The 23,847-nt window shown below is 36.3% G+C and overlaps 1 protein-coding gene across 1 annotated transcript in view; it reads left to right on the top strand.

Annotated features, from left to right (window-relative positions):
* HERC1 (HECT and RLD domain containing E3 ubiquitin protein ligase family member 1) overlaps positions 1-23,847 on the top strand; it is a 171,383-nt gene that overhangs the window by 120,678 nt on the left and 26,858 nt on the right. Inside the window, 18 exon segments of the mRNA XM_033108207.1 lie at positions 587-747; positions 6,423-6,539; positions 6,754-6,985; positions 8,056-8,180; positions 9,610-9,830; positions 10,864-11,132; positions 11,905-11,957; positions 12,648-12,848; positions 13,567-13,741; positions 16,191-16,461; positions 16,599-16,812; positions 17,639-17,844; positions 18,618-18,745; positions 19,464-19,591; positions 20,405-20,605; positions 21,835-21,965; positions 22,933-23,132; positions 23,508-23,613. Of these exon segments, the coding sequence (XP_032964098.1) occupies positions 587-747; positions 6,423-6,539; positions 6,754-6,985; positions 8,056-8,180; positions 9,610-9,830; positions 10,864-11,132; positions 11,905-11,957; positions 12,648-12,848; positions 13,567-13,741; positions 16,191-16,461; positions 16,599-16,812; positions 17,639-17,844; positions 18,618-18,745; positions 19,464-19,591; positions 20,405-20,605; positions 21,835-21,965; positions 22,933-23,132; positions 23,508-23,613 (3,139 nt within the window).

The raw sequence follows: 23,847 nt of genomic DNA on the forward strand, positions 1-23,847 counted from the left end.
TTTGGACAATGTCTGCCTTCTCGTCCTGAGAGGTGCTGCCTCTCTGGTACCTTTCCTGCTCTACACAGCTGGCATGCCGTTTATATGCTATTTTTCAGTTGTGCAGGCTGACTGGGCCATTTTCTTTCCATAACTTCCCTATATACTATTACTGTGAATCCTTGTGAATAATTTCATGGCTAGCTAGTGAATTTATATTTGAAGTAACTGTAAGTTTTCTATCTTTAAAAGTCTTTTTCATTCTAACTCCTGTAAGCCTACCAAAATACACCTGTCATCTTGGTATTACAGTTGAGGAAAGTGCCATGAAGGCAGGGATTTTATAAAATCTTTTTTGGTAATTGCTATGTTCTTCCACCTGCTATGTTGCTACCTTTTTGCTGAACAAATGATTAGGTATTATACTTTTATAGTAAAAGCATCCTGTGAGATACTGATTTTTAAAACTGTGGAGTCTTTCTCCCTTGTCCCCAATTAAATTATAGCTAACTTGTATAGTTTTCCAGGTCACATATTCTTTTATAAGATGGTGATATATGTATTTGCTCATTGGATTTTTATACTAATCATTGTTGTTTTCTTAAAGGCAAATGTTCTCTAGTTACCCAACTACCACTGTACTTCCCACTCGTCGTGCACAGACTCCTCCAATATCATCCTTACCAACCTCTCCTTCTGATGAAGTAGGAAGGAGGCAAAGCTTAACTTCTCCTGATTCCCAGTCAGCAAGGCCAGCTAACCGCACAGGTGCGTGTGTTCCCATGTTCTATGACACTTAAATCTCTTGGCATTCCAGATATGTAAGACTTATTATGTGGGTGTTGTGTTTTGTCTTCATTAAAGGTAAAACAGTGATTTTAATAAAAAGGGGTCTGCCTCATCAAACAGAACTGTCATTTAATTTCATTAAATTATGGCTATTTGGGAGAGAATAATGTACTGTTTACCAATTATATTAAACCTTTCTTTTCTAATAAAGGCATTTTTAGTGCTATGAATTTCACCCTAAGCACTGATTTTTGCTGCTACTCATAACGTTTTGAAATGCTGTGTTTTCATTTTCATTCAGTTTAAAGTACTTTCTAATTTACCACTGATATCTTCATTGACATATGGGTTATTTAGAACTATATTATTGTTTCCAAATATTTGAGGATTTTTCAAATATCTTTCTGTTGTTGATTTCTAATTTAATTTCATTGTCATCAGAGAGTATATCTTGTATAATTTGAATTCTTTAAATTTATTTATTTTTAAAATTTTTTAATTTTTTTTTAACTTTCATTTATTTAAGTGTGTTTTTCCAGGACCCATCAGCTCCAAGTCAAGTAGTTATTTCAATCTCGTTGTGGAGGGCGCAGCTCACAGTGGCCCATGTGGGGATCAAACTGGCTACCTTGTTGTTAGAGCACTACGCTCTAACCAACTGAGCTAACCGGCCACCCCGATTCTTTAAATTTATTGAGACTTGTTTATGACCCAGAATATGGTCTGTTTTGATAAATATTCCACGTGCACTTGGAAAAAATGTGTATTGTGCTGTTGTTGAGTGGAGTAGTCTATAAACCGTTGGTTAGATCAAGTTGGTTGACAGTTGATAGTGCTGCCTAAGTCTTCTTTATCCTTACCGATTCTGGGTCTACTTATTCTACCAATTATTGAGAGAGTAGTGTTGAAATCTCTGATTGCAATTATGGATTTGTTTATTTCCCCTTTCATTGATCAGTTTTTGTTTCATGTATTTTAAACTTTTGTCTTTGGTTCCATAAACATTTAGGATTGTTATATCTTCTTAATGAGTTGACCTCTTTATTATTATGAAATGACTCTTTTTATCCCTGGTAATATTCTTTGCCCTTAAATCTGCTTTATCTGGTATAAGCATAGCCACTTCTGATTTTTTTTCATTAATGTTTGAATGGTATATCTTCTCCCATCATTTTACCTTTAACTTATTGTGTCTTTATATTTTAAGTGGGTTTAAGGCAGCCTATGTTTAGATTTTGCTTTTTTAATCCAACCTGATGTTTTCTGTCTTTTAATTGGAATGTATAGGCCACTTACATTTAATGTGATTATTGGTATGGTTGGGTTTAAATTTACGATCTTTCTGTTCATGTCCTCTGTTCTTTTGTTCCCTTTTTCCTCTTTTCCTATCTCCTTTGGATTAAATGAGTCTTTTTTATTTTATCTCCTTTGTTAGCTTATTAGCGATACTTTGTATTGTATTTTTAAAGATTACTTTTAGGTTTATAATATACATCTTTAATTATCATAGTCTACCTTCAAGTAATGTTATACCATTTCATTTGTAGTAAAAGAATTTAACGACAGTATGCTTTCATTTCTCCTTTCTCGGCCTTTATACTTCTGTTATTACACATTTAATTTCTACATATGTTATAAAGGCCCATAATACATCATTATTATTATTTTTGTTGTAAATAGCCAGTTATCTTTTAAGATTTAAAAACTAAAGCATGTATTTTATATTTACTCACATATTTACCACTTCTGAGATTCTTTATTCTTTTATGTAGATTCATATTTCCATCTGATGTCATTCCCTTCTGCTTGAAAGACTTCCTTTAACATTTCTTATAGTGGTCTGCTGGTGGTGAATTCTTTTGGCTCTTGTATGTCTGAAAGAGTCTAATTCACCTCCATTTTTGAAAAATATTTTCATTGGGCATAGAATTCTAGATTGACAGTTTTTTTTCTTTCAGTACTTTAAGATGTTGCTCTACTGTCTTCTGGCTTGAATTGTTTTCAATGATAAGTTTTTCTCAATCTAATCTTGATGTAATCTTTCTTTCTCTGGCTGCTTTTAAGATGTTTCTGTTTGTCACTGGACTCAATATGATTATGATCTATCCTGGTGAAACTTTCTTCATGTTTCTTGTACTTGCAGTTTGTTGAGTTTCTTGGATTTGTGGGTTTCTAGTTGTCATTAAATTAAGAAATTTTTCATCTGTTATTTTTTTCAGATTTTTTTCTGTGCTACTTCTCCATTTCAGTGTCTTCAGTTACATGTATATTAAGCCACTTGAAGTCTCACAGATCATTGATGCTCTGATGCTTTCTTGTTGCTGTCTTTTTTTGGTCTGTATTTTATGTTGGATAGTTTTTATTGTTGTCTTCTGGTCATTAATCTTCTGCATTGTGTAATCTGTTCTTAACCCATCCAGTATATTTTTTCCATTTAGATATTGAGGTTTGTCTCTAGAAGTTTGATTTAGGTCTTTTAAAAAAATATTTTATGTCTTTTTAACATGTTTAATCTTTCTTCTACCTTATCAAATATGTGGAATAACAATCAGTTCTCATTGGAATAGCTGTGTTCTATACAGTCACTGTAAACACTGAATTAATGAAAACTGAACTAGTGCTCATAAGGAAAATATAGGCTAGGTTTCTGTGAGCTTCTGGTCACATTTTGTCAACTGATCAATATACAACCTTAATTTATGTGTGTTTTTATTTAGTTTAGCACCATATTTAATATATATTGTTGATTCATTAGCATTGAACTCATGACCAGCAACACCATAACTCATGCCTGAATGAAGCTTATCTAGCACATATATTTTCTTTGTAAGACACATTACAGTCTTCTTGCACTTAGGAACACTAGACAACATCTCAACACTATGCTTGGGGCCATTTTGTACTGTGAAATCAACAAAAAGCACAAAAATACACACACAAAAAATGTGACACAAAATAGACTGTGAAAAGGACACTTGTTTACAGTCTGAGAGCTGAAACAACACAGAGCATCACCTTGTTTGACTTCTGCTGGGAACAGTGCATTGGGAGACTGAAATTTGGGTTCTTCTGTGCATGTGAATGACTGTAAAAACACCCTGAGTTTTTATTTGGAGTAACAAATTATTTGAATGAGAAGTTGAATTTGCACATATGGAATTCATAAAGAATGAGGATCAACTGTATATATAATATCTATTTTAATGTACTTCTCTACTTAATTTATCATCTATCTCATTTCTGGATCTGTTTCTATTGACTAGTTTTTCTACTCATTTTGAGTTGTATTTTGTTTGGTAATTTTTTATTGTATACCAGACATTGTGATTTTTATCTTATTGGGTGCAGAATATTTTGTATTTCTTCAAATATACTTTAGCTTTGTTGTAGGATATAGTTACGTGGAAACAATTTGATTCTTTCAAGTCTTCCTTTTAAGCTTTGTTATGTGGGACCAGTTCATCCTTTAGTTTGGGACTAATTTTTCCTCATCACTGAACTGATACCTTTCTGTCCAGTGCCTTATGTATTACAAAGTTTTTTCATTCTGGCTTGTGTTAACATAAACCCTTCCCAACCCTGTGTTAGCTTCAAGGATTGTTCTGCCGGCTGCTTTTTGGTGATTCTTTCCCTGGCTTTGGATAGTTCCTATATTAGCATCAGCAGAGGATTTGAGGAACCTCTGCACATTTCTGGAGTTCTCTTTCTGGGCAGCTCTCTTCTTTCTATATAGCTTTCTCCTTTCTGGTATTACACCCTGTGAATTCTAGCCACTTTGAATTCTCTACTCTGTCTTTTTAATTCAGAGATTACTGAGTTTAGGTTGAATTTACCCTCCCCTAACGGCAGCTTGGAAGCTCTCCAGGCTAGAAGCTGAGACAGTTGTATACCTTCCCTTATTTGATTCCCTTCTCTCAAGAATCACTGTCCTAAAGTGCCTGTGTAAGTGAGAGTAAATCCAATCTCTGTTACTCCATCATGGCAAGAAGCAGAATTTCATCAGACATATCAGTACTATTACTACTGTAGCAGTAGTGACATTTTTAAAGCAAAAATGAGAGTTATAGTCCTCCTCCCCTCCCTCCTTCCTAATTCAATTCAAAAACCATTAAGTGAGGCCAAGCTAGGTACACATTCATGCCAGCAGGGCTTGGGAGGTAGGTGGCATGGTGGCCCAGAAGGGGGGGGTTCAGAACCCGATTGGGGTGAGGAAGGCTCCTTGTGTATACGGGAGTGGTCTGGTATGGTGTATTGGAGTCCAGGTGGGGTGAGGAAATGTCCACATGGCCTGGGCACCAGGGCCATGCAGGTAAGGAGGGCCTCCACTAGTACTGGGAGCAGTGATGCTTCAGTAGCAATAAACACACCTAGTGCTGCGATGAGATCTTCTAAATACCATTCTCTACAAAAAGGAACTCCAGTCTCCTGAGAGAAAATCTGATTTCAGAATTGAGTATGAGATGAGCTTAGAATAGCTGGTGCCAGAAACTGATAAAGTGCTCAGAGAATGATGGGCACATGCCTCAAAGACATAAAAACAGATTGAAAGGGCTTCCACTGGCCAAATCTGGAAGGTTTGGGGCATCAAAATAAATAATTATAGTAACAGATAATAACCCATGAATACAATAAGAATCTATAACTCTATACTTATAGAGAAAGTAGAAACTTCACTTTAAAGTGGAATACCAACTGATGAATGTTAAAGTAATGATGGACTTAGAAAACCATCATTTAAATGTCAACCATCATGATAATGATTAATTCAACCAATAAATACAAATAGATGCTAGTGAGTAAAATTTTGATGAGGAATGAGATATTTACATATTTTCATAGTTCCTTCCCCTAAGTACTTATTAATACAAATAGTGGAGAAACCTGTCAGATACTAACTTAACTCAAATGATCAAAGGTAACATCACCAGTTATGGGACAAATTGAAATAATGTATCATCTAATAGACTGTAATGAGAAGAAGGCAGCATCAGTCCTGTGGTATTCCTGCCCAAAAGTACAACCTGAATCTAAGCATGAGGAAACATCAGACAAACCCAAATTGAGGGACATTCTACCATGTACCTGGCTTGTAATCTTAAAGTATCAAAGTGATTGAAGGAGGCTGAAGAGAAACATGAAAACTAAATACAAAGGTGATCCTGAACTGGATCCTTTGCTTTTGCTGCAACTAGGATGGGATCTGGATTAGATGATAAAACATTATTGATTTCCTGACTTTGATGGTTGTGTAATGATTGTGCAGGAAAATGTCCTTATTTGTAGGAGTCATATATTAGTGTATTCAGGGGAGATGGAGCATCATGTCTCCTACTTCCTTTCCAGTGGATCAGGGGTAAAAGAATTTTTTGTACTATTCTGCCAAATTTCTGTTGTTTGAATTTTTTGTAAGTAGGAACCTATTTTAAAATAAATGTTTTAAATTTTTTTCAGCAGGTTTATCTTTAAGAAAAGCCTTAAGCTATAACAGTGTAATCATGTTTACTTATATATTTAGCGAATTCTTATAGCATAAAATTCTTAATTTCATTAAATTTGGACAGTATTAGGAAATTGGGGACTTATGGTTACTTAAGAACAGTTTTTACTCATGGTGTCTAGTAATATTTAGGTCTTTACTTTTCCTTTTGTCTCAGCCTTGTCAGACCCAAGCAGTAGACTTTCAACGTCTCCTCCTCCTCCAGCAATTGCAGTACCCTTGCTGGAAATGGGGTTCTCTCTCCGGCAGATTGCTAAAGCCATGGAAGCCACAGGTAGGATAAGTTTTTATGTATCATTATATGCAGCTATGAGAAGCCTGATCTTGTTAAATGCAGTATGTGTTTTAAGAGGTCCTAAAGCTTGGTAAGATTTTTCACACCAAATTTAGTTACAGTGGCATCATAGCAGCCACTCTGAAGCTGATAGCATGAATAACTAATTATTTTGCCCACAGTCAGTATCAGAATTTTTTCTGTTCCTGCTCAGGTGCTCGAGGAGAGGCCGATGCCCAGAACATCACTGTCCTTGCCATGTGGATGATAGAGCACCCTGGGCATGAGGATGAGGAGGAGCCTCAGTCAGGGAGCACCGCAGACTCAAGGCATGGAGCAGCGGTTCTAGGCAGTGGTGGCAAGTCAAACGATCCCTGTTACTTGCAGTCACCAGGAGACATACCTTCCGCTGATGCCGCTGACATGGAGGAAGGCTTTAGTGAAAGGTGAAATTCCCAATTTCCATGTTTCTGTTCATGTTGTAAATGATGCCCCCAATAGCCCTGTTTATTTCCCATCATAGATGCTTCTAATGGTATATAAAGTTGCTAAGTAGCGATATGTGAAAAGATGGACATTTCAATTGCAAGTTTATGTGTCTGTGAAGGGTAAAAATGACATGACAAGGTTTGACTTGAATGGGTGTTGTCATGGAAAGAAGGAAATAACTTTTATATAAAATTGATCTGAAAAGAGGAAACTGAAAATTAAAGCAAATTTATTTTGAAATAAACATGCTGATAAAATAGTTTTATCTCATATAAGTGATATAAAATGTTCATTTCAATATTAGAAATTGATTTAATTAATGCATTTGATAGAAAAGGACTTTTAAGTCTTTTCTGTCTCTTAATATGTATTTATATTTTCATTTGTTCAGTTTTTAATATGGAATACAATATGCCCCCTTTTTTTAAGTTGAGGAAAGAATTCTGTGATAATGCCTAGCCTTAATGAGCTATAATAAAATATTCTACAATTCTTCCTAAAATTTTCCCCCTTCAGCACTTCTTATAACTTTAAATCTTCATTTTTTTAAAAAATTAGTTTCAGGTGTACAAAATCTTCATTTTTAATTTTAGCCCAGAGTCATATGGTTACCATGGCTTGTATCTTGTGTAAATATGCTGACTTTTTCTGACAACTTATGAATATTTTCATAACTTATTTTGAAATATCTGTTTCTTCTAGGCAAGGATTCCCGATCATTTTAAATTTTAAGAATTTAATCATTTAAGATTTAGTTAAGGCCACTGATCCCATTCGAATTTGAACATGAATTATTTCATTGTTGACATAATTCAAAACCAGATAAAGTTATTGCTCATGGCAATATGGCACATTGAAAACTTGCGAGCTGTATCAGGGATAACAGATATATTTCCAAGTTTTATCGTAAACGTATTCTCGGTAATATGGGGAGGAAAAAGTACCACCATCAAGCAAGCATGCACCTATGCTTTCTATCCATGATGGTTTTTAAAAATCTGTGTTGCTTTCAACCTTGCACTTGTAGCCCTGATAATCTGGATCATACAGAGAATGCAGCTTCTGGAAGTGGACCACCAGCTAGGGGTCGCTCAGCAGTAACAAGAAGGCACAAGTTTGATTTAGCTGCTCGCACTTTGCTAGCAAGAGCAGGTAATTATGTTTTACCTTCTCTTGGTGAAAGTATCATAGAGTTTGCTTATATTTTAAAGTCAATGTAAAAGGAAAATTAAAGAAAATGTAAACTAATGATACTAAGTAGTCAGTTCCTCCACATTAACAGAGCAACTCTTTGTATATTACTTTCTGTGTATTTATATAATTTTACATAATTGAAATCACAACATGCATTCATAGATTTTAATTTCCCTTTGGGTACAGAAGGCTATACGGATCACTTGTAAATATTGAGAAATTTTGTAAATGCTTTCTGCCCTCAAGCAACTTATAATTTAAGAAGTGAAGGTGCATGCTTAAAATTTAACATCAATGGTGAGAAGGAGCTGAAAACACTGTGCCAAAGAAGCAGACACTGGCTTTTCTGATGTTCTCTGTGGACCTTAGGGCTTCACTACTAGGTAAAGCCCTAGATCCACAAAAATCAATTCCCTCATTACGTTAGTAAACATTTCTAGGATTATGTTCTGGGCATGTGAAGTATAAGTTATAGGGAGCATATTTTCCAAACTAAAAATTAGGATATGTGATTTGCCAAAACAGAGTTTGATCCTTGAAATATTAAAACATAAATAGTGATTTAATAATTTATGGGAACAAAGAGAAATTAAGAGTGTCCTAGAAATATAGGATGACTTAATATATAGTGAAAGTGACTGATTTAAAAAAAAAAAAAAACCTAAAATAATAACAGCCCACATTTACTGTTTTTCCTATATAACATACGTTATTACAAAGTTTTTTTTATCTTATTTAACCCATGAACCACCCTGCTTGGTATGAATGCTATTTTCTTTTCTTTTTCCCCCTTCTTCCACCTCCAGCCCAACTCTGGTTCAAGCCGTTGTTTCTCAGCCTAGTTGTGTAGGACACAGCTCCCTGACCCATGCTGGTATTATGAGCCTTACACCTGCCCTCCCCCCCCCCCCGCCCCCAGGCTGAGGCAGTTGGTCGCAGCACACGGCTGCTCATGCTGGCCGGCCGCTCATAGCAGCACACGGCAGCACACATCACCGGCCACTCACGCTGGACTCTCACGGAGGCACACAGTAGCCCACGGCAGCACACGGTAGCCCACGGCAGCCCAGCTCCAGAGAGAACTGTTGTTTTAGCTGTAGAGGGCACAGCTCAGTGGCCCATGTGGGAATCGAACCGGCGACCTCGGCATTAGGAGCATGGCGCTCCAACCACCTGAGCCACTGGGCCAGCCCCCAGTATGAGTGCTATTACCCCGTTTTTACAGAAAAGAAAACACGTGATAGGTAAAATGTTATGTTTATGGTCTAGAATCCAGTAAGTCAGCTGAGATAGACTCTGATCTTCATGTATGGAGGTTAAGAATTGGCGAAATATTCAGAATTATTTTATACATGCAAATAAAATGCCTTTTTTGTTTTGTTCTGAGCGGGGTTATACCGCTCTGTGCAGGCCCACAGGAATCAAAGTCGGAGAGAAGGAATATCTTTGCAGCAAGACCCAGGGGCGTTGTATGACTTTAATTTAGATGAGGAATTGGAAATTGATCTTGATGATGAAGCGATGGAAGCTATGTTTGGACAAGACCTGACCAGTGAAAATGATATTCTGGGAATGTGGATCCCAGAGGTACTGGATTGGCCTACCTGGGTGTGTGTGACTGCAGCGGGGGCTGCTCTGACTTATTTTCCTGCCCTCCTGTTCATTGCGTACTAATAACAGCCTTGCCTAGAGTTGTAACACTCTAAAAAGTCGTAACATCTCATCCTAAAGTTTGGGGCTCTAACACTTGAAGTTACTTTGATACCTACAAACTAATAAGAAAAAGTCTCTCTTGTTGCTGTCTCTGTGCGATTTTATTGCTTCTCTCCCCAGACTAGATGAATAGAGCCATATTGTGGTAATATTTGATTCTAATATCAAAGGTAGCTTACAAAACAGGCATCAGGTCCCAGTCAACTGTGCTGGCTCTATAACGTGGCTGCTGTGCTCACCTTGCTACTGAATGCATGTCCTTCTCCTTTATAGGTTCCATTTAATCATTGTTAATGCCTCATTCTAGAAACCAGTGCCACTAGATCTTGTAAATACCTCCATCCAGGGACAGGGTACATGGTGGGTTTGTATGTTTACATTGTTTAGTGTTATGCTTTGGTGGCAGGGAACTGAAAAGTTCAAAGGCGTAAGTCCTATAAGAAAGAGCATCTACTATATTATTTTTTTTTTTGGTTTGATATAGATATTTTTTTTTATTTAAATTTATTGGGGTGACAATTGTTATTAAAATTACTATATTATTAAGTTGATAAGATAAATGAATCTTAATGACTTCTTAGAAATCCAGAAAATATTTATGCATGTTATGTGGCTAGATAAAAAGTAGTTTTCATTAGAGGGATTTTTAAAAAATCATTTGAGATGAGGAAAATTGTTTTTATTCTCTTTTCTCAGTAGTATAGTCAGTTACTTTTATAACTTATTAAAGAGAGGAATGGGAAAGAACATCTTCAGATTGTGTGAGTGAATTCTGACTTGAAAGAAATTTATGTAGCATTAATGAACATCTCCCAAATATGCCAACACATGTAAACAAAGTAGTTAATTTAATATCAGAAATAATCTATTGACCTTTTCTTAATTTTATGTTAAATTGACTAATAATTTGATATGTAATTTTGTGCAGCATGTTTGTGAGTCTGAAGACAGGGAGGAAGTGGTGGTGTGTGAACTGTGTGAATGCAGTGTTGTCAGCTTCAATCAGCACATGAAGAGAAATCATCCAGGCTGCGGGCGCAGTGCGAACCGGCAGGGCTACCGCAGCAATGGCTCCTACGTGGATGGCTGGTTCGGTGGAGAATGTGGGAGTGGAAACCCCTACTACCTGCTTTGTGGCAGCTGCAGGGAAAAGTACTTAGCCCTGAAGACCAAATCCAAGACAACAAGTTCTGAAAGGTACCTTGAAATTGAATGGATATTCAGACCCTCTGAATGAATAGTACAAAATATCTCTCATTAAATACATGGGAATTAAAGCTGTTTTTCATGTGAGCAGTTACTTTTTAACTTTTCCTAAAGTTTTGTGATTTCTGAATTGGGGGCAGGAAGAATGGAGGAGGTTGAGGAATTCATGTTCCTGTCAGAGCAGGGGGCGTCTGGTCCAGGAACAGTGGTATGTCAGCAGGTTCTTCACTGGAGTTTGACTGGGGTAACCTTTGGTGTGTTGGCACGTTGTGGGTAGGATGCTTGCGGTAACCTTTAGGAGGATTATGGTCAGTTGTTTTCATTGTGTTTTTCACCACATTTTGGACACCTTAATTAAGAGTTTTTCCTTGATGAAAAAATAGACTATTAAGAGAAAATGAGCTTTCACGAAAATATTACCTTTTTATACCTTGAATAGCAGTTAATCTCTAGTGAATAGGGTTTTTGACCTTTTTGTCAACTATTGAAATCTTTAAGGTGTTCTGGAATAGGTTTTGATTTAAAAAATTGTTGATGGCTGATAAACCTCCCCAGTAATTTGGTAAAATAGTCATTGATTTTGTAAGCATGTGTGTGCCTACATGCCAACAGATTTTGTTACATTACCCCATAACATGAAACACACTTTTTTATTTTGTGTTGCTTAATTAATGACCTCTTAAAATGTCCTAATGACTTAATTTGCATTTTTGGGTACTAACTGTTTTATATAAATACACAATGTTCTTCATGTTTGGTGCAGGTACAAGGGACAAGCTCCAGATCTAATTGGCAAGCAGGACAGTGTATATGAAGGTAGTTGTTTTGAGAGCTTCTTTTACATGTATTTTTTATATATACCTTCTGCTTAACATCTGGTTACTAAAATTTACCTTCGTATGTGTTTGTATTTATGTACATCTTAACTTAAACTTTCCCTAAAAAGCTCAAGCTAGTTTGATAGCATCAGCCCTAGTTTTAAAAGTTAAAGGGCCTGGGTTCAAATACTAGCTTTACCACAGAATGTTCGTTTCTGTGTGGCTTTTTTTTTCAAAGTAAGGAAAGTATATAATAGTATATTTTCAATGTTTATCCTAATTGAGAAAAGTGAAAAAAAAATAAAATAAATAATTAAGTGAGCATCAGTTTATCTGGAGCATTCATTTACTTGAAAGAACTCATTCCCTAATGATTGTGGACAGCGTTAACTCTTTGTTGGCCCTGTAACAATATTTTTTTATTAGTCGAAACCTCCATTACCAGCTATAACGTTTGCCATTGCTTTAAATGGATTTGACTGCTCTGACTCCCTTTCCCTTCTAGTGGTCTCACTGTGCCTCAGGAGTGCAGTTTGGTTGGGTCACCAGGAGATGGTGCCATAGTTCACTTTGTGGGCAGTGGTTTTCAGTCCACCTGTATCTTAGACATATCTCACAATAACCGTTGCCAGCAGAGTTATGTCATGTTTATATTCAAATAGTATACATCTATTTATTTAAATTCCAGAAGACTGGGACATGTTGGAGGTTGATGAAGATGAAAAGCTAACAGGTGAAGAAGAATTTGAATTACTTGCTGGACCACTTGGTTTAAACGACCGGCGTATTGTACCAGAACCAGTTCAGTTCCCCGACAGTGATCCATTGGGAGCATCAGTAGCAATGGTAACAGCCACCAACAGTATGGAAGAGACTCTAATGCAAATAGGTAAACTGAAATGATGATTGGCATGGATTTTATAGAGTCTACATTAATTTATTTCTTAGGTCAATAATAATAAGTTAAAGGTAAAGAATAAGGGTTCAACATTGTCCTATTAAGTATCCAAGTATCTTTAGTCAGTCGTTTTAACATTTTTAAGGTATAATGCAATATTGAGTTTTGATTTTTTTTTTTTATGAAATAGTGAAGTGATAAAAAATTTATAAAACATGAGTAAGATTTTCTTTTTTACACTGTGATAAGAAAATCCTGGGACTGACTAAGAACTATCTTGCAGTCTTCTTTTATTTGAGTGAGAGGGTATGGTAACTTTTTGCTATAAGAAATACAAAGTAAAGAATTGGGGCAGTATTGATGACTCACCCCTTAATGTGTACTCAAAGCTTGTTTTTAAAACTATATCTTTCCTATATTTGTTAATAATAGTAGATATGATACGTGGGCAAAATAAGTATTGATAAAACCAAAAAAATGTATAAGAAATCTAAACGTATAAGAAGTCTTCTGTAATCGATTGTTAACTAAGAAATATCTGTTTCTCCCAAGGAATTTTCTTTATAACAAAGTTTCAGATGAGTAAAACACACTGGTTTTCTGGATTTCCTGGCAGCGTAGAATCTAGGTAGAATGGGAAATTATTTCTGTAGTCTGAATATTTTTTTATTACCGTGTTGAGATCTAAACAAAATCTTAATTTTTTCAGGTTGCCATGGCTCTGTAGAAAAGAGTTCCTCTGGGAGAATAACGTTAGGTGAGCAGGCAGCTGCCTTAGCAAACCCTCACGACCGAGTGGTGGCTCTAAGGAGGGTGACTGCTGCTGCTCAGGTTCTTCTGGCCAGAACCATGGTCATGAGAGCTCTGTCTCTTCTCTCAGTCAGGTAAGTGTTATTTTGTGTCAAATGATGCTAAGTTAGATTCTGGTATATATTAGACAGGAGTCTGGCTATTGTTTGGGAGGATGCGATAGAATTTTTAAAAACTTGAATATCTACCATTGAAAGAAAGGTTGGACATGGTCGTCATTGTTATCCATTCATTGAGTCAGTTATTCGGTTAATACTCGGCTGTCTTTAGGTAGAAAATAATGCCATTATAGTAACTGAGTAAACTGCAATCATTTTATTTGATTATCTGAAATGGGAAACTACAGCTATTGATCCATTTGGTACAGGGTGAAAATAAAGGATCAAATGAGTTTCTCTGCAGAATTAACCAACTGTGTAACTAAGTCAACCTGCAGATTCCATCATGGAGACCATGTTCATACTGTGGATTATAAAGTTAAAAAAGAGAAGAGAGTCAAGAATACCTAAAAGACATCCATTTAAGAAATGGTTAAGCTAGGGTATTTAACTGTCAGTGAAGACAGAAGGACTCCAAAAGAAACTCAACATAAAATTTAGATGAGACTGTGCAGTACTGACTCAAGAATAGACAATTTGGACAGTGGAGAAGAGTTCCGAAACTGACCCACACATATACGTAGATAAACACTTGATTTATGGTTTTTATGGCAGTGTTTGTACTGCAGAGCATGAGGAAAGAATGGTCTTCTCAATAACTTGGGCTAAGTCAGATGGTTTATGCACATAGGGGGGAAAAATGAGTCTTGGCCCTAACCTCAGACTATATAAAACAAGTATTTCCAAATGGCTCTAAGAGCTGAATGTGAAAGGTAGATCAAAAACGTTTCTGTAAGAATTTAAGGAAGAATTTATTCTTGATCTTGGGACAGGCAGAGATTTCTAAGCAAGTCACAAAAGGTCTTCACCATAAAGAAAAAGGTTGATATATTGCACTGCATTAAAAAAAAGAACTTCTGTTCAGCAAAAGTCATTAATAAAGTAAAAACTCAGAGGCTAGCCCGGTGGCTCAGGCGGTTGGAGCTCCGTGCTCCTAACGTGGAAGGCTGCCGGTTCGATTTCCACATGGGCCAGCGAGCTCCACCCGCTGCAACTTAGATTGGACACAGCACCTTGAGCTGAGCTGCTGCTGAGCTCCCTGGATGGCTCAGTTGGTTGGAGCGTGTCCTCTCAACCACAAGATTGCCAGTTCGACTCCCGCAAGGGATGGTGGGCTGCGCCCCCTGCAACTAACAACGGCACCTGGACCTGGAGCCGAGCTGCGCCCTCCACAACTAAGATTGAAAGGACAACAACTTGACTTGGAAAAAGTCCTGGAAGTACACACTGTTCCCCTTCCCCAATAATAAAAATCTTTAAAAAAAAAAAAAAAAAGCCACTGAATGGGAGAAGATATTAGCAATGCATATAACCAACAGAATATGTAAAGAATTCCAGTAAGAAAAAGACGAGAAAAATGGATAAAATACAAAATAATATAAAAGAGGATCTCCAAATGGCCAATAAACATGAAAAATGAGGTGTTCAACCTCATTAGTCTTCAGACAAATGAAAATGAAAACCCAGTGACATACTACTACATACCCAACAGTATTGCTAAAATTTAAAAGACTAGGGAGAAAAGGTGAGCATGAAGATGAGGAACACACAGAACTTTCATACCTTGCTGGTGAGAAAATAAATTGGTACAACTGTTTTGGAAAGCTGTTCGATAGCACCAACTAAAGGTGAATATTAACTTATTCCATGACCCAGAAATTCACTTCTGGGTATACAGCCAACAGAAATGCTTGCATATATGCACCCAAAGACATAAGCAGGAATGTTCACGGCAGTACTATTCATAATAGCACCACACTGGAAACCGCCTGATTGTCACCTGTATAGATAAATTGTGGTAGGTTTCATTTATATGTCAGTGAAAATGAATTACTACTGCTATAATGCAACAACATGGATGGGACTTAAAAGCATAATGTTGAGCAAAAGAAGCCAGACACAAAAGAATACTTTATTATTTTAGTTATATAAAGTTCAAAAACAAGCGAAACTGATTTATGATTTTAGATGTCAGAATAATGGTTACTTTTGAGGGCATAGTGACTGAGAAGGGCCCGAGCAGACTTCTGAGGTGTTGGTAGTATTTAGTTTCTTAATCTGGGCATCAGTTGCATGGGTTTGTTCAATTTATGCCCATCATCATTTGTGAACATTCCTGTATGTTATATTTTGGTAATTCAGTTATACTTCAAGCATATGTCAACATTTTTTTAAAGTTTCAATAACAGTTAACAGCTTACATAATATTTTTGGACATCTTTTAGGACATGTATGACTAGTGATACTACAGCTTACCTTTTATTTTGGTTGTTGGTACTATGGATGGATGATATGTGGGGTTCCAAATGGTCCCTTAAGAAGTCTGTTTTCTTTATCAATCTGATGTGTTTTCCTTTTCTGGTAGTGGTTCCAGTTGTAGCCTGGCTGCTGGTCTTGAATCTCTGGGACTTACAGATATCCGAACTCTGGTTCGATTGATGTGCTTGGCTGCAGCAGGGAGAGCTGGCCTCTCCACCAGCCCTTCTACCACGGCAGGAACATCAGAACGCTCACGAGGTGGGCACAGCAAGGCCAACAAGCCCATCTCTTGCCTGGCTTATCTGAGCACAGCAGTGGGATGTCTGGCATCAAACACGCCTAGTGCCGCAAAACTCCTAGTACAGTTGTGTACACAGGTAAGCTAGTTTTCAGGACTTTTCTTGTTGCATTGTTTGTTTCCAACAGATTCTTAAAAGAACCTTTTGAAATGAAATCTTTTTGTTCCAAAATTATATGTAAAAATTAAATTTGTTTATTCCAATTGCCTCTTCAGAACTTGATTTCTGCTGCAACAGGTGTAAATCTAACCACGGTCGATGATCCAATTCAGCGAAAATTTCTACCCAGCTTTCTCCGAGGAATTGCCGAAGAGAATAAGCTTGTAACCTCCCCAAACTTTGTTGTAACTCAGGCCCTTGTGGCATTACTAGCAGACAAAGGGGCCAAACTGAGACCTAACTATGATAAGTCAGAAGTTGAAAAGAAAGGTAAGTTCCATACCATTTAATTTGTACAGTCTTCTAATCAATTTGTATAGTCTCCTTATCAGTTTATTCATGTTTTTAAAAATGCATTTTGGCATTGTGGTATGTGGTGAATTATATAAATGTATACTTCTTAAGTATAGATCATAAAAGAAGTGCATGGATACTTTTTCATTGTGCATAGAAACCAATATTAGAAAATGTACCAAATTAGTCTTCATTTGATTAGATTATTTTATTAGATTATGGTTCGAGTCACCATATATAATAATCCTGGTAGATTTCCTTAATAAAATTGAGATGAAGATACTGCTGTTTTTCTTTTTGTCTTAAGATGATAACACTTTGGAGGGACTGCTTAATCATACGACCCTTCTCTTCATCAGGACCACTTGGCCAAGAGAGATGGGTCTTTGGATCTATCAGCCCCGTCCTTTGATTGGCTGTTAAGTTCACTTTTGAGCAGCAAAAGCCAAATTCTTATTCTTTAGGGTATGCTGCCTCTGCCCTGGCCTTCAAATTATTTCTACTGCATTCTCAGTCTATGGGTCCTTAGAGTAAAGACTATTGATTGATGAATATAAATGTACATTTGCAATGAATGTGATTTTGTATATAATTTGGTGTGAGATAAATGCTTTATACCTTATGTGCATATGTTAGTGAAATGATTGCTTACAAAAGTGCTAATTCTTAAAAGATAGGGGTTAACCCATTTTTGTTTGTTCACCACCACCAGCTCTCACCTGGGTATTATTTCATTGTTTCGTTTAAGGAGATTTAACTGCTCAATTGTATGTCCATCCTTCCTATGATCCTTCTGGTGTAGGCCCTCTGGAGCTGGCTAATGCCCTGGCAGCTTGCTGCCTCTCCTCCAGGCTGTCCTCACAGCACAGGCAATGGGCTGCTCAACAGCTCGTGCGCACTCTGGCTGCACACGATCGCGACAACCAAACTACTCCACAAACATTTGCTGATATGGGAGGAGATCTCAGAAAATGCTCCTTCATCAAGTTGGAGGCTCATCAGAACAGAGTATGTATTCTGAGCACCAAGTGTGTTGATCATCTTATGTAAGATGAAATAGTTTCTGCCCTTCTCAAAGAACTACAAGTGTAGGTCTCTCTCTCTCTCTCTCTCTCTCTCTCTCTCTCTCTCTCTCTCTCACATGCACACACACACACACACACGCACAATTATCAATATTTGTCTTATAGTTACCAACTCTCCTGTCTCTGTATGTTGGGTTGACATTATAGTATACAAATGGGAAAATCAGATGGGGGATGAGAAGAAAAGCAAAGGGATAGCCTCACAAAAAATGAAGACTTCTACATGCAAGAGGAAAAGAAATCGGCCTCACTGTTTTAATCTCACCCACTGGGCCCAAGAGCCGTGACAAGGACAGTTTAGGAAATGAAGACCGGCTTCTGTTATTTAACTAATTTTAAAATCACTTATTAGTCTGTGTTATTTTATAAAACATAAATATGTTGAAGTACTTATACTTTATTGAATTAAATAAACATGTTTTTGAATTAAATAAACTTGTTTACTGAAAATTCCAACAGTTTCAGATAACCCAAACGAGTTTGGGCATAGTACACAAAATAACACTTCAATGGGGATATATGTATAAGCTAATTAGAAAAGAAGGAGACCGTGCATGCTGCATTATAACATGGATGCTTTTTATTTTACAATTTCATGGTAGATTTTTTTTTAAATTTGATAGAACTTTTTCAAATGGCAGAATCATTTGAATCAAAACTTGCTCAAGCATTGCTGGACTTTTTCATGTTTTCTAGGTAATGACTTGTGTGTGGTGTAATAAAAAAGGACTCTTGGCTACAAGCGGCAACGACGGCACCACCCGGGTGTGGAATGTGACCAAGAAGCAGTACTCGCTGCAGCAGACCTGCGTGCTCAGCAGGCTGTGAGTGCGGGTGGCGTCCTCTCTGGTGTAACGCTGAAACCCAGAGCGCTCTACACACGCTTCGTCCTGGCTGTGTTAATGGCATCAAATTGTTACCAAAATATTTCAGTTTTTCTTTTAGAATAGTCTTGTTATATCCCCAATGTGTTTTTAAATTTCCAGGATGGTAATTCAGCACATAAAAATTTTAGCTGTCAATTGTTGGGCTTACTCAGAATTAACTCAAGATAAATGTTCTAGCAAATAAATGTTCAAGTCTATAAAACAGGAGGCTAATTTTCCATCATTCTTCAAGGATTATTTAGGAATTAGAGTAATGATGTTTCTACTGTAGCAGAACGTAGCATCTTTTATAGATAGCTGTAGGTATTTCTTTTCTGAGGACTTACCTAGAGCTGAGACAAACAAGAATCAGTGTCTTCTGGGTAATGACCATGTGTACAACCCATACAGAATCAGAATGTCATTATTGACAAATTATGGACTACATTAAATGGTGAATAGTCTAAGCATCACTGGTTTATAATTCTATATTTTTTACATTATGACAAACAGTAGCTACTATGTGATTGTCAAATACTGCTAGCCGAGCTTTTGAAATGTAAGAATCTGCTATTATGTACCGAGGTCTACATGAAACAATTACTTGAAGAATTGGGGTTTAGTTTATGTTTGGATGATGGGGATTAGAATTCCATTGATATCTATTATATTCTAGGGAAGACGGTACTGAGGAAAGCCTGGTGTCACCCAGTGATCCAAGTTTCTCACCTGTTTCCTGGAGTATCAGTGGCAAATATCTAGCAGGGGCTTTGGAAAAGATGGTGAATATCTGGCAAGTTAATGGTAAGAGTCACGTAAATAATAGTAAACTACTGAAGGTACTTTTTAAGCCTTTCTCTTAGCCTTTTGGCAATAGCCTCCCTTCACCTTGAAACTCACAATCTATTAATCAGCTGTGAAAATCTATGCATAATATGTTTAAATTAAAGAGGACATGTTCATTTCCTGATTTTCCTTTCTGGGAGTTTCAACTAACCTGGTAGTTATAAACTAAAAATTCTTTTCATGTACCGCTGAGTGTTCAGAGTAGGGTTTGAGGAGAAGTAGCATTACTGAATTTTCCATTATGTATTCTTTTGAATCACTTGAAATATTTCTATTTATTTTGTCTGTTTCACAGGTACAGATTTGTCAATTTTAGTAATACCTCTCTGGACAGTAAAAATTATCATTATAATCTTGGACTCATCAGTATTTTTGTTTGTTTTTGTGTATTTGAGGAATGGCTGTTCTATTTCACATATTTGAAGGAATAGCTATCCTTAACTGTAGGTACAGTTCTTATGTTAATTTGGTTTTCAGTAATTGTTAGGAAAGGACTTAGTGTTTGCCATTTATACACTATTTTCTTTTACTCTTCTGTAAAGCTACCATTTTTGTAGCTTTACAGAGGAACCTATTAATTTGATAATCTATGTAGTATATAAATGAAGGATCCTGTCTTGCAGTCATATTCATTAGTAGGCTATTATGAAATTGGGGAATGCTCTAAGTGTATATTAGAATTAGGTAGTAATTATTTTTGTTCTTGCTTTGTTTTTAAGAATTGCTTTTAAGAATTAAGTAACAACTAGTAAACATTTTCTCCATCTTTAGGAGGAAAAGCATTAGTAGATATTCAGCCTCATTGGGTATCTTCCCTGGCTTGGCCGGAAGAGGGTCCAGCTACAGCCTGGTCAGGAGAGTCTCCGGAATTATTGTTGGTGGGACGGATGGACGGATCTCTAGGACTGATCGAAGTTGTTGATGTGTCTACCATGTACCGTCGAGAATTGGAGCATTGCTATCGAAATGATGGTAAATAACTTGACTTACATCTAGTTAAAGTGTTCGCCCAAGTTAAATAGAGTTAGTTTTTTGGCACTTGCTTTTAAAAATGCTGAGTAAGTATTACTTTTGACTGTGTTTTCTAATTTATCCAGTTGGTGTTTCATTTTAATTAGTTACTAAGTTGAAAGATATTTTTCTCCCAACCTTTACCACAGGTCTCTGCCAAAAGAGATACAATAGTAATATACTAGTCATTCATCCTTTGTGTTACTGTCTAATCACTTATAGCAGGTTCCAAATCTGCCTTGAATGTTAGGAATGTCCAAGAGAAAAAAGATAATAATCATTGGTAGAGATGAAATTGTTAACAAATGAATGAAATGAGGAAATGGGGGAAAGAGGAGGAGGGGAGTTCGTGGTATGACAAGGGATAGTAGTCAAATCTACTTTCATTTATTTTCTCACTTTATTCCCTTTGGATGCGTAGGCGTATTACTAGATAGTTTTTGTTAGTCATTTTGGGAGAGTGGGGTATTTCAGCGTTCACAGCCCCAGCTTAAATGGTACTGTATTAGCAGAACAGAACAGTTCTGGAGTTTTTTTGTTTTTGTTATTTTTAGTAAATAATACAGTCATAGGGTTCAAAAATTTTTTTTAAAAAGGTATACAGTGAAAAATTTTTCTTCCATCTACTCAGTTCCCATGTCTCCATTCTATTCCCACAGATAAATACTGTTTTTCACTTCTTTTGTAGTTGTCCAGTGTTGTACATACTTAAAGACGCATATATGAATATAGATTGTTAGAGCAGAATATGTTTGATAGAATATGAAAACATACTGAGTATGGAATATTAGCAAAAGAAGGGACAGGTAATTTTCTTTCTATGACGTGGATCATTTCACTTCTCAGTTTCATGGTAGATTCTGGTCCAAAAGGAAAGAACCTAGTACAATTACTTGAAATCAGCAAGGGAATTCAAATTTTGTCTTTTTCAATAACCACCTGAAAAGAATGAAAGGTTAAAAATGAGGTAGTTTTTGTCACTTGTAAATAACATTTTTAAAGTGAGTTACATGAAATCCCTGCAGTATGCCTACATTTTGTCCAAATTCAATACAGAGATGTTTGAAAACTTACTTGCAATGGTTCAATGGCATATATTTGTTGCAAAGCCTCTTTTTTTTAAGCTAGACAATGACAAATACATTTCTCTCTTTTTTTTCTTTCGAAATTTTTATTTTGTTCTATGTTAGTGTCTGTAACTTGCATTGCCTGGTTCAGTGAAGATAGACCATTTGCAGTGGGGTATTTTGATGGAAAATTGCTATTGGGAACAAAGGAACCGCTTGAGAAAGGAGGCATTGTTCTAATTGATGCACATAAGGTAAAACATCTTTAGTAGATGGTTACATTTTCTTGTTTCTTACTGTAGTGTTCCTTGATACTAGTTTCTTTAAAAAAATGTTTCACATCAGTCACTTATAACATTCTATCATTATACAAAGTTTGTGGACCATGTATATACATGGAAAAGACAATGTAAGAAAGCCATCAAGCCAAAAAAGAAGTAAAACCAAAACAGTGAAATAGGAACATCCTTGGAACATCCCGTCAAAGTAAATACCACTAACGCAAGAAATTCCATCTAGGAAGAATGATTCTTTAACCTTAAACAGAGATTGCCAGTTCAGATGTTTATAGGACCAGGTAGGCAAGTGACAATAGTTGGAAGGGTGAAGGAGTGTTTAAAAAAAAAGTCAGAAGAACACAATGATAACCATATAAATACAAAACATGCCCCAGGGATGGCCAGTTAGCTCAGTTGATTAGAACGTGGTGCTCTTAACAAGGTTCTGTTCGATCCCCATGGGCCACTGTGAGTTGCGCCCTCTACAACTAGATTGAAACAACTACTTGACTTGGAGCAGGTGGGTCCTGGAAAAACAAACTTAAATAAATAAAAGTTTAAAAAATAAATAACATGCCCCAGATTCTCATTAGTATTTGCTATTTTGGTATGAGGGGTGCATTTTTTTAAGTTTCTTCTTTTTCATATTTTAATATAAATAAAAATGACTCTTAAAATGTTAATGAGGGGTAAATATTCCTGTTGAATCGGGATTTAATAATTATTCCACTAACATTTATTGAGCTTTGACTGCAGCAAATATATATAATGCCGACTATATTAATGGGTGAGTTGGTGTCGTGATTGGGAATGATATAACAGTATCTGATTTGCATAAAATGTTGATTTCCAAATAATAGAAGTATACGTTGTAAATATTGAATTTAAAGTATTTGTGAAGGAAGTATTACTATGATTTTTTTTCTCCCCCTACCATTTCAAGGATACTCTTGTTAGTATGAAGTGGGACCCAACAGGTCATATTCTTATGACATGTGCCAAAGAAGAAAATGTGAAACTCTGGGGGCTGATTTCAGGATGCTGGCGCTGTCTACATTCACTCTGCCATCCATCTATTGTAAACGGCATCGCTTGGTGCAGCCTCCCAGGGAAAGGACCCAAGCAGCATTTACTAATGGCTACGTATGTTGTAAATTTGTGTGTGTGTGTGTGTGTGTTAATTTTTATAGACTGTTACTTGCATAAAATGTGTTTTCTCAATAGTCTTATACAGTTTATTGCTAGTTACTAGTCTTCAAATTGTAATACCATAAGATCACCTTAGAGAAATAAAGGGCAATTTTCTAATGTGAATCTTCATATGTAATCTTCTTATCTGGGTGTGATGTTAGAATATCAGTCCTAGTTGTATTTCTCAGATTGTAGCATACCTACTACAAATAAATTTTAAAATAATATCTTTTAGTGGTAGTTCTATCAGGTCTTAACTGATTGTTGTTTGAAAATACTTTTACTTCTGCATATTGACATGTTTTGGTTTTATGTGATTATTTTAAGTGGCTGTCAGAGTGGCTTAGTATGTGTTTGGCGTATTCCCCAAGATACTACACAAACCAGTGTAGCTGGTTCAGAAGGATGGTGGGACCAGGAATCAAATTGCCAGGTAAACATTCTGGTGATTTTGAAGACCTTATCTGAAACCATAAATAGTATATATTATGAAAATAATCCTCCCTTAATTACTAAGATACTGCTGTATCCCAAAGGGTAAGATCCATTAGGGAAACATGAATAATTGTCATGCATTGTGTACTCTCTGAATTAGCTTACTTTTTTATAAGTCACAGACACCATAATTGCTTGTTAAAGTGAGGTACTCAATAAATACTGAGTGGTT

Source organism: Rhinolophus ferrumequinum, chromosome 6 (genome assembly GCF_004115265.2).
Source record: "Rhinolophus ferrumequinum isolate MPI-CBG mRhiFer1 chromosome 6, mRhiFer1_v1.p, whole genome shotgun sequence".
Taxonomy (NCBI): domain Eukaryota; kingdom Metazoa; phylum Chordata; class Mammalia; order Chiroptera; family Rhinolophidae; genus Rhinolophus; species Rhinolophus ferrumequinum.